Below are 14,334 nucleotides of genomic sequence, written 5' to 3'. Positions count from 1 at the left end.
TCCCCAGCCCAGGAGAGACGCCGAGGTGGGAGTTCTCACTGCTGTGCTAGAAGCCCAGGCACGAACGCAGGGAGAAGGCCCTCCTCCCAGGGCACCCTGAGCTCTCTGCCGACCTCAGCTGAGGGTGAGCACAGTGTGTGACGGTGGTCAAGGGCATCAGGAGGCCTTGAGGGCGGCATCGGGAAAAGCACCGAAGCTCCCAGAGCCCGGCCACCACTCAGTCTGTCACGGGAGGGGGTGGGGGCTCCCCCCTCCGCGCCTCAGTTTCCCCCCTGGAGAGAAGGTCCTAGCCAGTGCCTAGCCCACCTGGCTCCCAGGGCCACCCCTTGGGTACAGGGGACAAGTAGGGATCAGGCTTCAGGCCCGTTGTGAGGCCCCTCAAAGACCCCATGGTCCAAGGCCTCTGGCACCAGGAAAAACACTTGGGTTCAGAAACACAAGTAATCACTGTTTTTGTACCAAGAATCTTACAAGTAAGGTGTCTCCAATCTTAAGAAAAACTTAAGAAACACAGGCCAACACCAGGAATATACATGTAACTGTCATTTTAACCAACATTATTGGAACATCTTTAGAAGGAAACCGTTTGGCTGAGTCTCTCTGATTTTAAACTAAGAGGCTTCTTTCTTCGTGCAGACCTGCTGTCCCAGGCCCAGGCCCAGCTGCCTTGGGAATCCACCAGAGAAGGCCCGGAAGGCCGGCGTCCTGCTATCTCCGCCAGCCAGCAGCTCTCCGATATGCTGGAAGCAGGCACCCTGGAAAACCCGTCATCGGCGAGAACCCATGGAAGCATGAGGGGCTGGGCCCCAGTCTCAGCACCATGACCTCAGCCCAGACTGCCGGCACCGGTTTTATCGCCGCACAAGGAACATTCCAGAAGCAGCACAGCGGCTGTTTGTACAGCACTGGCTTCCAGTAGCACAGGACCCTGAGGGGTGCAGTTGCTGTGCCTGGCTCACCCCACTGGCAGATGTTACATGGGCTCCATGCACAAACCTGGAGAAAGCCAGTGTGTGGAGCACACATGGGGTCTGAGTCCCTCTGAGGGCTGGCACATACGTCAGGCATGGTGGATGCCGGGAAGGAGGCCTCATGCAACCCCGAGGCAGCCATCGGTCCAATCATCCAGCCGTCTGAGGGTGGGACCCACACACCAGCCAAGGCTCTGAGGCAATTCCAGCCACCAGTGACCAGGGCCCCCGAGCAGAGGACCCAGGGCCAGCCTCCTGAGCCACACATTCTCCACTGCCCCCGAGAACGTGGTCAGCTGGTCCCCGCACAGCACAAACCCCATCTCATTCCTGAAGGTATCCACCCCCTTCCACATGCTCAGATTGAAGGTTTCAGTCAATGTTTCTACAGCCCAACCTGCAAACCCGGGACTTGTAACAATTACTGTCTTGCTCACGGGACAGCCAAGGCACAGAAGGAAGCGCGGTCCCACTGCCTGAGTTCACACGGCGTTTATTCGCCCTCCATAGGGGGCGGGAGGGGCTGCCCACCGGCCCTAACAAGAGCCGAGGAGGCTGCCTCCAGGATCCGGGTGATGATGGCGAGGAGTCGGCCCTCTCTGGCGCCTCATGTGCATCCTTGGAGCTCACGGCACACCCCAGGCCGGGTCAGAGCAGGCCACCGCCGTCCAGCTGCAGCTGCCGGGCCAGCTGCTGCCCGATGGTCTGCAGGGGGCTGGCTCTGTAGGCGGGACTGGCCAGTAGATCCCGGAAGCGGGTCCTTTCTTCCTCACTGAAAAATTGAGGTTGGAGGTCAGCAGACTCCACGCCCGGGATGGTGGGCTGAGTATTGAGTATTCAGCATCCAGGACCCACCTCAGCTGGGCCACCCACACCCAGGCGCCGCAGGGCAGGCTGAGCCCTGGCTTAGACAGGAGAGGCCGAATCACCGGGGGGGGGGGGGGGGGGGTGCCAGCAAAGGGCTGAGCGCAGGGTGGGGCCTAAGGAAGGCAGCCTGAGCTTCTTGAGGGGGCTAAGGGCTGAGCAGGGCTTTGGGTAGGAGAGGAGACGCTGCCCTGGGCCTCCTCTTGCTCACACTTGGGTCCACTGGGCCCACACATGGGGTTGGGGTGCCAGCATCCCTGCCCCTTCCCCAGGGAGGGGATTCTAGGCTCGTCCCCAACCTTGACAAGGAGCTGCTATTAAAAACGAAAGGCTGCCAAATGCAGGGAGGCAGCAGCCTGTACACACCATGCAGACGCACAGCCTTACCTAAGAGGCGCCCTCCCTCCAGCGCTGCCGAAATAGACACGGCCACTGCAGGAACCAAGGGCCAGGGGTTCTGCGCGCCCACAGCCCCAGGTGGCACCGCTGCCTCACAACAGAGAAGGAGGGATCCTCTCCTGCAGGAGCCCTGAGCCTGACTCCGCAGTGCAGGCTGCCTTCCTGCACGCCTGCCTGAGCCCAGCCGGCCCCTGGGTGCGCGCGGCCATGCCGCCTCCTGGAAGCGCGGGGGCAGCTCCAGCTCTGCCGGCCCTGAAGCCCAGCCATGGTCCCCGCTGCCTAACAACACCTGCCGCCGAAACAGAGGTGCCCCGGCCAGAAACCTCAGGTGGCAGCTCCAGGACAAGTTCACATGGGCCTGCGGTGGTGGGAATGACCTGTGTGTGGTGTGTGGTGTGTGGGTGTGGTGGGGGGCAGGGGGGAGCCTGTGCTCTACCCTGCATGTGTGACTGTGGGCAAGGCCATACCATGCCATGCCAGGCCATACCATGCCAGGCCACAGCTTTCCTGGTTATTAACGGGAGAACTTGAACAAGTAATTACCCACTGGACAAGTAATTACCTGAGCCAGGTGACAATATCTGGGACACCCTCCCCGCCCCAAACCCAGGACTGGGGCCTGAGGGCAGCCCCAAGAGCCGGCAGCTGCTCCCCTCCCCACTCAGGGGAAGGGGCTTCCTGACCTCCCCCCGGAAGCAGGCCACTTCACGCCAACCAGGCTGTGCCTCCGCGGGTCCTGGCTGAGCTGCCCACGGCACCCGAGTGGACTGAGGCTGGGGGCCCTGCCAGAGCCTCAGGGCGGGGGGGCGGTACTCACAGGAGCTGGAGCCTCTGCGCCGCGCTCATCTGGCTAAGCTCCGCCGGCCGGGGCTTGCTGCTGGTTCTGTGGACAGAGAACCGAGTCAGGGCCATGCCCAGGTCACCTGGAATGTCTGCCGGAGCGCCTCGCTGAGGCTGCAGCCCACGGTAAGGCTTTGGAACGGTGCTGGGATAAGGAAGACTCTGGGAGCAGGAGAGGCTTCGCAGAGAAGGACCCGGGCGAGGGGGGAGGGAAAGAAAAACTGCCCAGTCCTGGCCAACTCAGCTCCAGCTCAGATGCCCTCATCTTTAATTGGGATTTTTTTTTTTTAAGTAGGAATGAAAAAAATTCCTGGCCCACCCAGGGCAGCACCTGCACCACATGCTACTGTCACCATAGCTCAGCCCGACTTGGTCCCAACTATGCCTGTCCAGGACGTTGCTCTGCTCTTCCAGCCACTGACCCAGTCCCCGCGTCCACCCGGGTGCGAGTCCCTTGCTGACCACCCACAGCTCTCCCAGGCCTGCGGATCTGGGGTCAGAGCTCCCTTCCCCCAGCCAGAGCTCCCAGAAGGTGGCCATGCACTGGGAGGTCCAGGAAATAGGGTCTAGCACAACGCTACTGGCCGGAGGCCTATGGCCCTGGATCTCCACACACCCCGCCCCCCCTTACTAAGGCAGAATAGGAGGTGGGCTGAGGCCTCCCACAGCTCCTCCCAGCCCCAACGTGCTATAGACAAATCCAGGAGTCTCGTCAGTAAGAGGCAAGAGGGAGCAGGACCCTCCCCCAGCCTCAGGCAGCTCCCAAGACAGACATGACTTCCTCCCCAACGGGCATCCCATGAGTTAAGGACTCTGCAGACAAAGCCAGGCGGGTAAATCCCTCACTCGGTAGCATGGGGTGCAGCTTTCACCCACGGTGCCAGCCCCAGTCCTGCCCCGAGGTCCTGGCAGGTCTGGGCTTCGGCCCTTGGACGTTTTTCCAGTGAACCCCTGGCTGGGCTGACGCCCTCGAAGCCGGGCCATCGCAGCGTGGAGCTCTCCAGGTAGCTGAGAGGGAACTCACCCTCGGGTGCGCGGCCGCCGGGCGCCAGCTTCCAGCTCCAGCAGCTCGGGGAGGGCGTCCCGGAGGGGCTGCAGGTCCCCCACCACCACCGTGGCCCGCCGCCTCCGCTCCGCCTTCAGTTTCTGCTCAGCCAGCTTTATGGCTTCGATTTCTGAGGAAGGGAGACAAGGAGTTAGCGCGGGAGCAGAAGGCTGGGGAGCCCCGCCATCTGAGCCAAGTCTGGGCTGCTCCTTCCTGCCCACCACAGGCCCCTGGTTTCCGGCTGGCTGGCACCTCCAAGCCGCCCTGGGAATCGGGGGGCGATCTGGCTCCGAGCTATGTCTCCCCTAATCAGAGAGGTGTGCTCTTAAATTACAGGGCTGGTGATGAGACTTGTCACAGGGCCTGGGCTCTCAGTGGCTGTGGAGAGCCACACAGTGACAGAGAGGCTGGTGGCTGCATCCCATTCTTGCTCGCTCCCCGAGCGCCTTCTGGGGAGGGATGCACTTGAAGGGAGAGTCCCGGTGGGGAGGGGGAGCCAGCTTCCTAACCTAGAAATGGGTGAGGGGCCGAGTGCTGCGGGGGTCTCACAGCCCTGGGAGGGGGGCAGTGGGACAGGAGAAGGTGGTGGGGCAGAGCAGGGTGTAGAAGAGCTAGAGGGTGAGGCTGGGTCAGTGGCATGCAGCGGCCTGTGTCCTAGAAAGAGATTTGGGCAGGGCCTGAACGGAGCATAGCCTTGCAATTTCATTTCCATTAAAAATATATTTATTTCAAAATTGCTAATAAAATACATGCTGAAAATTGCTAATAAAAAACATGTGGTTTCCAGTGTGGCTTGTGGAAAACGCTGGCTCGCTGGTGGGCATGCGGATCTTGCACAAAGGCCCTTCCTTCCCCAGGGATGGAGGGGCAGGCCCCCCATTGGCAGCCTAGATGGGCCCAGGGAGGGCCAGAGGCCGCTCTGCTGACTGAACCTGTGCTCACTGATCTTCAACTGGCTCTGCACCAGGTTTTATTAAAAAAAAAAAAAAAAAAAAAAAAAAAAAAAAGGCTCTGCTACTACAAACGCTTGGAAATGAGGACAGTGACGGGCTTAGGGTGAGACCTGAGCTTGACACTCATCTCACCCTGGTTTGTTGGGCTATAAATAACGGGGTGCAGACTCTGAATCACATCCAACCGGGAACTAAAACCCCTTCCTGACAAAGGACCAGGACAATTCACAGCCAGCTCCTGGCAGAGCACAAGGTGCCCCTGGAGGAGAGGCAGCCAGTGCCCAGAGAAGGGAGCGGCCTGCTCCCCTGTGCATTCCTGTGCCTCCATGGCCAGGGCGTCAGAGCGCTGTGGCTGCCCTCAGCCTGAAGGGCGGATGCAGGAGGCCTCCGCACAACAGTGATGGCCACCAGGCACAGAGCAGGTACAGCTCAGGGTCCTGGCCGGGAAACCCCATGCATAAGGACAGACTCAGGCAGCCCGCTGATCAGTGCAGAGGACATGTGCACCGCACAGGGCTCCCAGCAAGGGTGTGAAAGTGATGGTCCGAACAGGCGTTTTCAAGAGGCAGCTTTCCAGAAACTGACACTGCGCATCTAGCAGGGAGAAGTGCCTGGCAGGCCTCCCAAGGCCAGCTCTCTCCCAGCCTGCAGCAGAGACAGCACTGGGATGGCCGGAACAGGCTCTGGAAGGCCCACCCTGACCGAGCCCAATCAGGGACACGTGCTGGCCATCCCACCCCCTAAGGGCCCTGTGGAGAGAGGGTTGTTCTTGCCCCAAACAGCTGAGTCCAGGGGACAGACTACCCACCCTCCTGGGTCCTTGTGCACCAAGCCCCATACCATCCCTCGGAGCCCGGAGTTATTAGGTGACAATTCAGGTGTTCCCATCCTCTCTGGTCTAGGACAAACTGTGCCAAGCACCTTGTCGCCCCAGATGCCTCTTCCCAGAGAGCTCAAAGCACCCTGGGGGGTGGGGGGATGCGCCCAGGGGGGAACCTTAAAGTCTCAGGGTGGAGACCTCAGGCAGGGGAGGAGATGGGAAGGACGCAGGAGGGGGGTGCCCTGGACCACAGGCAGGGCGCCAACGCCACACCAGGACCAGCAGAGCCCGAGGCTCTCAGGAGGACGGAAGCAAGCACTTAACCAATGAAAGCCAAAGCTTTTTAAGTTCATGTGTGGTGCCCAGCTGGGGGGTGTCGGAGGCAGGCAAGTCTGACTGGCCTGGGGACAGCTGCCAGGCAGTCCACTGCAGCGGCTGCTTCAGAGGGGAAGGCCTATAGTCACCAGGAGTGCCAGAAAGAACCCGGCAGAGCTTCCGCCACTCGTAATGACGACGACACACAGACGAGGAACTGCCTTAATCTGCCTCAGACGACCTCCCAGACAGGCCGGTGGTAAAAAATCACCGTGTCGGCGGAGCACTAGCCACACTCGTCCCGCAGCAGAGCAAGGAAAGGAGACTGCGGCTCCGTGCCGCCCCGGCGGGCGGTGCGGTCCCAGGCAGGGGTGGCCGGCAGGGCGCCGCCTGAGGACACGCCAGCCGCCGCGACAGCCTGCAGGGCCGGCTCCGCCGCCACCAACCCCAGGTCTGACACGTCAGTCAGAGCCCACAGGAGTCTTACCCAACCGGGGACACTAGTTCTACCTCTGATTTTTTAAAAAGGCCGAATGCAGCCGAAACCGGTTTGGCTCAGTGGATAGAGCGTCGGTCTGCGGACTGAAAGGTCCCAGGTTCGATTCCGGTCAAGGGCATGGACATTGGTTGTGGGCACATCCCCGGTAGGGGGAGTGCAGGAGGCAGCTGATCGATGTTTCTCTCTCATCGATGTTTCTAGCTCTCTATCCCTCTTCCTTCCTCTCTGTGGAAAATCAATAAAATATATTTAAAAAAAAAAAAAAAAAAGACCAAATGCATAATAGCCCAAACAGTTTTAGAAAAATACAAGCAATGACACAAGAGTGGGCCTACTGGATATTACAGCAGATTATGAAAGGACAGAAATTCAAACAGACCACATGCAAGAGGGCCTCCCAGGGAGACAAGGACCGAAGCAGTGCTTCAGAAGACCACTTGACCACGGAAAAGTGACTTCCTCCCTCCCCTTCGCTGCTCCTAAAAATTAATTAGAGGGTAAACCCACAGGCAACAGGCACAGCTTCGGCACATGCTGACCAAAAGGCACACCAAGCTGGTACTGGTTTCCCAGGCCTCGGGGCCTCATCCCTCACTGGCTCCCTCCACACCTCTGTACCTAATCCATGCAGAGCCCCTCATTAATTTCTCTCTAGGAAACCCTTTGAGGGTGCCGGGCTGAACTGACCCACGTGCTGATGTCTGCCCCCCAGAGCAGGATTTCATGGCCAGCCCACTCGAGAGCAAAGGAGGACAAGAAAAAGTGCCTCCTGTCAACTTTGTGGTCTAAAGCAGCAAGATCCGAGGCAGTGACAGTTGGGGAGCATCTGCTGGGGCACTGTGTCCTGCCCCTGCATTCTCTCCCCTAAGACAGTGCAGGAAGGTTCCCACTGACTGACAAAGCCGTTCATCCTAAGAGGTTTAATTTAAAACTAGCTGGAGGTGCAAAGAAGAAAGCTTAACAGGGCCCTGGCCGGTGTGGTTCAGTGGTTAGAGTGTCAGCCCACGCACCGAAGGGTCACGGATTCGATTCCCGGTCAAAGGCATGTACCTGGGTTGCAGGCTCCATCCCAGGCCCTAGCCAGGGGAGGCAACCAATCGTTGTGTCTCCCACATGTATGTTTCTCTCTGTCTCTCTCTCTTTCTCCCTCTTTTCTCCTTCCCTCCCTTCAACTCTCTCTAAAAAAAAAAAAAAAAAAAAAAAAAAAATCAATGGAAAAACTACCCTCATGGATTAACAACAACAAAAAAAGGGGTGGGGGGAAGCAAACATATGCATATCGGGTCTCTAAAACCAACCACACTGGCTCTGTTGAACATGGAAAATTTTTATGGGCTGGAACCTGCATTTTGATATGGTGCCCAGGATGGCTGGCACCAGCTCCCTGAAAGCCCAGCCATGCCCATAACAGAATTCAGAAGATAGGCGACTACAGAACATCATGGTCTTTCCTCCCAACTCCCCAGCCCATATTTGCTAATTTACAAATAACTGAAGGGAAGTTCCATGTAAATAGGGCCTGAAACAAAGCACTTATGCAACACGTGCTTGGGATTCCTCCTCCTGAGCAAAGCAGGCTGGTAGGACACCAGCATGGCCTCAGCCCCTGCCCCCCAAACCAGGAAGATCAGGAACGAACCTCACGGCTTTTATCACTGCACCAAAGGTCTGATCAAAGCAGTCAGAGGTCAAGAAAACTCTGAAACAAAGCTTGGGAGGAAGATATAAAACTGTCTCTATTTTAAGTCACATGAGTATTAGTGTAGGAAATTCTAAAGAAGCTACTACCAGAACTAATATGATTTTAGCAAGGTCAAAAGATACAAGATCAGTATGAAAATATAGTTTTACGTACTAACCCAAAACTGGAAAATGTAGATTCCATTTATAATAGCTTTAAATTATGAAACAGCAAAAACCTTATATTTAAAAACAACAACAACAACAACAACAAAAAACATGTGAGATCTTTACCCATATAACACTGATGACAAAAACTAAAGAAAAATCTCAGTAACTGGGGAGATATACCATGTCCATGGGCTCAAAGAGTCAATATTGTTAAGACAAAAATTCTCCCAAAGTTAACCAATAGATTTAAAGCAATCTCAATCATAATACCAACTAAATTTTTGTTGGGGATAGTGGTTTTTAAAATTGACTAGCCAATGCTAAGATTTATACAGAAATGCCAAAGACCTGGAGTATTCAAAGCAATCTTTAAGACAGAAGGACTTCCATATCTAAGTCCAAGACTTACTCTGAGGTACAGCCATTCAGACTGCCCAGCAATTGTCTGTCAGAAAGACACCAAAGCAATTGAATACCCACACTGGGGGGAGGGAGATCTACCACAGACAAATATTCAAGATGGATCAAAAACCTAAATATAAAAGCCAAAATGATGAAGTTTTTAGAAGAATAGGAAGTCACAGTCAGAGAGAAAATTATTTGTGAAACACACAGGTGACCAAGGACTGGTGTGCAGGACATTAGGATCCTTAGAGCTCAGTAATAAAAAGGCAAAGAGCCCCAGGAAACACTCAAGGGAAAAGGATGCATCAACAGGCAGCTAAGACATGAAGAGGCTGGTTCTTGGCAATGAACATGAATCCCACCATGAGCTACCACTTTGTGCTGAGCAGACAGCCACCACCACATGCCGGCAAAGCCATGCCACAGCCGGAGCTCCCACGTCGCTGGTGGAAGTGTAAATGTACAACCACTTTAGAGAAACATCTGGTAGTTGCTTGTAAAACTAAACATACAACTACCCTATGACCCAGCGTTCCATTCCCAAGTATTTACCCAAGAGAAATGAAAACATATGTCCACAAAAAGACTTGTAAAGAATGTTCATAGCAGCCTTAGTCATAGCCGCTAAGAGAGAAAAAAGACCAGGTGTCCATCAACAGGAAAGTGGGCACCAAATACTATGTCCATATAAAGAAACGCTTCTCAGCAACGGACCAGCATGCAGCACGGATGGATTTTAAAAACACAGAAAGACCATATCCTACATGGCTCCATTCACAGGAGGTCCGGAGCAGTGAACCCTAACTGCGACCCAGAAAGAGTCGCAGAGGTCACCCCTGGGCAGTCATGGGATTTCATAATGGGGTGGGAGGTTCTGAAGTGGAAGAGATTATGGCTAAACTGGTCGTGTACAATTGTCATAAATCTCTCAATGGCACACTTAAGATCTGCATTGAATTGTAAGTTTTATCTAAAAATAAAAAAGACCATAAACATATACTAAATTCTAGTCACATTATTTGGGAGAAAGTGTACTGATGTCTGCACTTACTTAGGAATGTAAAGATAAAACATGGATTGGAAGATGGATAGGCAGACATGACTGAACAGATGAACAGATATATGACAAAGAGTGTTAAAAATTACAGCACATACAATTGTGTACAGTACTTAATACCTGATCATGACAATAAACAACTGTGTTACTACATTATGCATTTACTACATTATTTTATTGTTTTGTTTTTAATCCTCACCCAAGGTTTTTTTTCCATTGATTTTCAGAGAAAATGGAAGAGAGGGAGAAAGACAGAGAGAAATATCAATGTGAGAGAAACATCAATTGGTTGCCTCCTGCATGTGCCCTGCCCAGGGCCAGGCCTGAGAGGAGCCTGCAACCAAGGCATGTGCCCTTGACCAGAATCAAACCCAGGACCCTTTGGACTGGAGGCCAACACTCTCTCCACTGAGCCAAACCAGCTAGGGCTACTACATTACTTTAGAAGTATCTCTTTCTACTAAAAAAAAAAAAGTGTGTTCAGAGGTTAGAATATCAACACAGGCACCAGAAGGTCTTGGGTTCAATTTCTGGTTAAGGGAGCATACACTGGTTGAAGGTTCGATCCCCATGCATGCAGGAGGCAACCAATGTGTCTCTCATATTAATGTTTCTCTCTCTCTCTTCCCCCCTCCCTTCACTCTCTCTAAAAAAAGATCAATGGAAAAAATTTCCTTGGGTGAGGATTAATAACAAGTTTCCTGTAAAGCAGTAGCTGTGTCACATTGCAGGAGCCTCATACATGAGGTGTTTATCTCATCTCTTGATTATGTCATCTCTCTGTGCTTGATTTAACCTAGTTCTGTACAGTAATCTCCTATACGGGCTTGAAGCCCAGGAGCAAGTACAGTCTGCACCATCAAATGTGAATAACTGCCTCTGTGATGTTCTCTCTAATGAGGCCTTTCTCAGACCTGTCCCATCAAGTGGCATATGACTGAATTTTCAATCAAGGTGGGTTGAATCAAAGGATGCAGATCCCGGATACAGAAAGTCAGCAGAATCATACCAAAAACAGTAAGGAAGAAAATTACAAAACAATCTTCACAAGAAAGTATTTAGAAAAACATTAGCAAATACTCAGCATCATGAAAAATAACTATTGTACTATATTTTCCAAAACAAAATTAGTGCGAAGAGTGGCATTCGACCTGTCCCAAGACGTTTAGCCAGCAATGCATGAAGGAAACCCACTGTTAGAGACAGGTGCTTGGAGAGAAAGGCCCCGCTGACCCCCAGAAGACCCGAGACCCAGGAGTCCTGGGATCACGCAGGACGCCCCACCCAGATGCCCTGAGCCGGTGCGTGCCTGGAGGTCTGAAAGGACACTCGCCAAAGGGACATGACTCCATCTACCACTTTACTTATTTATTTGTTTTTTTATTTATTTATTTTTATATATTTTAGTGATTTTTTACAGAGAGGAAGGGAGAGGGATAGAAATCTAGAAACATCGATAAGAGAGGAACATCGACCAGCTGCCTCCTGCACACACCCCCTGCTGGGGTACAATGTACATGCCCTTGACCGGAATCGAACCTGGGACCTTTCAGTACGCAGGTCGACGCTCTATCCACTGAGCCAAACCGGTTTCAGCTATCTACCACTTTAGATAGAACTGTGTCCTAAAGGACTCACGACCAACATGTGTCCTTTTCTAACTACAAATTCATCATAGAACTAAAAGCAATCATTTTTACATGCAAGAAGCTGGGTGCAGCACCTTCCTGAGACTATTTTCTGAGGGAGAAGTAAGCCAAGGCTTACTTCTCATACAGAGCCACCTCCTCTGGGGCCATCTGCCTGTCACATCACAGGCCATCGCAGGCATGCTGCCGAGACCCAGTCCCCTTAAAGGGGTTCCAAGCCAGCCGTTGAACATGAGTCCCAACCCCAGTCCTCGAAAGGTGCAGAGGGCGAGGAAGCCTGTGCCCCTGGCTATGAGGGAGCCATGTCACCGCCAGAGGGAGATGTACTTACTCTGCAGCCACCGCTCACGCCTCAGCTTCCGTTTCTCCTTCTTGGGCAAAATCGTCTTCGCCTCGGCACCTGAGGACAGAGCACACGTGCAGTGAGTGGAGGAGCGTCCCCGTTCCCGCAGGACAAAATCTAAAGTTCCCCACCCACAAAGCCTGGGAACAGAACTGGGCAGGTTCTGACAGTGCCAGGCAGCACTGCCCCCCTCCCCTCCATGGGCCATGGTGCCCACAGCAGCTGGGTTGCACCCAGGGGCGAGGCCAGCCCCAGCCTCTCACAGCCCCCAGGGAAAGATGGAGCAGTGGCTCCTGCAGTGCTGGGGACACGACACTGCACGTCAGCACAATGTCAGGAGGGTGCCCTAAGCACAGGGGTCCCTGTGAGGCAACAGCCTGGCACTAACACGGGGCTGCCCCGGGACGCCAGGCAGGCCTTCACCCACCTCCTCGCCACCCCAACCCAGTATGACCTTCTGGAGGGCTGCTGCTTAAGCATGCTGACAAGAGAGGGCCACACTACTCAAGGAGGACCCACAAGCTATTGAAAACGGTGAGCACCTCAGAGCACCACGCTCCCCTTCTGCTGAGCCCAGGACCTGAGCACAGTCCCTGACTGCTTGGAATTCCTCTGCACAGGTGCTGCCGGAAGCCGAGGACGCAGGTGAGCCCAGTCTAAGCAAGTGGTGGTCCCACATCTTGTCACCGAATCAACCAGGAGAGTAAAACCCACTCCCGCCAGAGGTGCCTTCCCCCAGGGCCCTCTGTCCATCTCGCCTGCCATGTGGGGATGTCCCCAGCCTCACCCCCAGCATGGTGGGGTACAACACACACCTTCTCCTTTGTTCCCAGCTCTGTCGTTAAACACTGGCCACCTAGCTGACCTCCCACTGCCCACCCTACTCTCCTCAGCTCCTGTCCCGTCCCGCAGCGCTGTCTGCTGTTACTTTGTGATGACTTCAAACGCCCAGGTGTGTGGCCTCCCCTTCCTTCATGATCCTGTCCTCACCACCATGGCTGACTGTGCACCTCCACTGTTATGGGCTGAACTGTGTTCCCCAAATGTACATGTGGAAGACCTCATCCCAGTACCCCAGTAAGACTGGTGTGCCTATAGCAAAAGCAGATGAGAACACAGACATGCACAGAGCGATGACCATGTGAGGACACAGGAAGGAGACGGCTGTCTGTACACCCAGGAGAGAGGCCTCAGGAGGAACCGGCCCTCCTGGTGTGTGAGCCACTGGGCCATGGTGCTTTGTCATGGCCACTTGAGCTAACGAAGACACCCAGCTTCTCTTGAGTAACTCAGAGCACTGTGCTCCCCACATTCAGGCAGGCCCGAGCTTCACCTCCCCTAAGCAGCCACCTGTGACCCTCATTTGCCCACTCAGCTACCAGGTGCCAAGACCCCGTCATACTCACTAGCGTATGACATGCTAACTACCTGGAGAAACCCGATGACCGTTAGGAGCACTGAGCACATTTATGCCAGTGACCCCGTGACTAGTCCCATTTTACAGATGAGAAAAGCAAAGCTTAGAGGGAGGCCAGGTCACGGGAACTGTTGTGGCTCAGTGTGAGGGGGGCCCACAGCCATCAGGCTTCCGCAGCACCATGTCCTTGGCTGGACCCCGCTGAAGCGTCACCAGCACCCCTGGGACCAGGCCACTGGAGAAGTACTGGGGACATGGGATTTGGGGGTTTATTCCCCCAAAGAAACTATGATCCAAGGAGGGTACGTAGGTGCAGCTCCTCAGAGCACCCATATAATGCACATGGCCCAACTGCAGGACACGCAGTGTCTCAGGTCTGTCTCGCTGGTCCCCAGACTGCCATCTCCTCCCTGGCAGGCAGGGGGTGGGGAGCGAGATACAGAGCCCTTTTCCCAACAGGCACATTCGGGGTGGGAGACCCACCAATGTGCAGCATGGTGCCCGCTGCACTGCGTGCAAGCCACTGCCCCACGTTGGCCAGATCGGAGTCCCAGCTGAACAAAGACAGTCAGTGTGTCTGAAGCCGTGGGGCCTCAAGACAGCCCGACTGTGCCAGCTGGCACGTCGGGTGGCACTGGATTCTGTTTGGACAGGCTGGAGCACCCAGACAGCGTCTCCCCACCCGGGGGAATGCACGCTAGGGGAGCGGACGGTGCCAGGCTGGCAGGTGCACCATTGGAGCACGAAGATGATGCAGTCCAACGACTTTCTCCCTGACGTCAGGGCTGTGGCATGAGGGCACGCACGTGGGAGGGCGGAAGGTCAGAGACGCTGGGCCTACTGACAGCTTCTCTGCTTCCCGCTCTAAAAATGGAGCAAACGCCAGGCTGCTGCACTTCCTTGGCC

At 54.7% G+C, this 14,334-nt stretch overlaps 1 protein-coding gene across 2 annotated transcripts in view; it reads right to left on the bottom strand.

The window, feature by feature from the left end:
* Window positions 1-522: 522 nt before the first annotated feature.
* Window positions 523-14,334, bottom strand: part of SLX9 (SLX9 ribosome biogenesis factor) — a 29,217-nt gene continuing 15,405 nt past the window's right edge. Inside the window, exons 3-6 of one of the 2 annotated variants that reach the window (XM_036446198.2) lie at window positions 12,000-12,068; window positions 4,099-4,249; window positions 3,052-3,117; window positions 523-1,743 (exon numbers count right to left, since the gene is read on the bottom strand). In XM_036446198.2, the coding sequence (XP_036302091.1) occupies window positions 1,620-1,743; window positions 3,052-3,117; window positions 4,099-4,249; window positions 12,000-12,068 (410 nt within the window). In that variant the 3' untranslated portion in view covers window positions 523-1,619. The remainder of the gene's footprint in view (window positions 1,744-3,051; window positions 3,118-4,098; window positions 4,250-11,999; window positions 12,069-14,334) is intronic. The other variant, XM_036446199.2, reaches the window with a different exon arrangement.

This window comes from Pipistrellus kuhlii, unplaced genomic scaffold, assembly GCF_014108245.1.
Source record: "Pipistrellus kuhlii isolate mPipKuh1 unplaced genomic scaffold, mPipKuh1.p scaffold_m20_p_2, whole genome shotgun sequence".
Classification (NCBI taxonomy): domain Eukaryota; kingdom Metazoa; phylum Chordata; class Mammalia; order Chiroptera; family Vespertilionidae; genus Pipistrellus; species Pipistrellus kuhlii.
The sequence above is the reverse complement of the archived record's forward strand: the minus strand, read 5'-3'. Positions and strand labels throughout refer to the sequence as shown.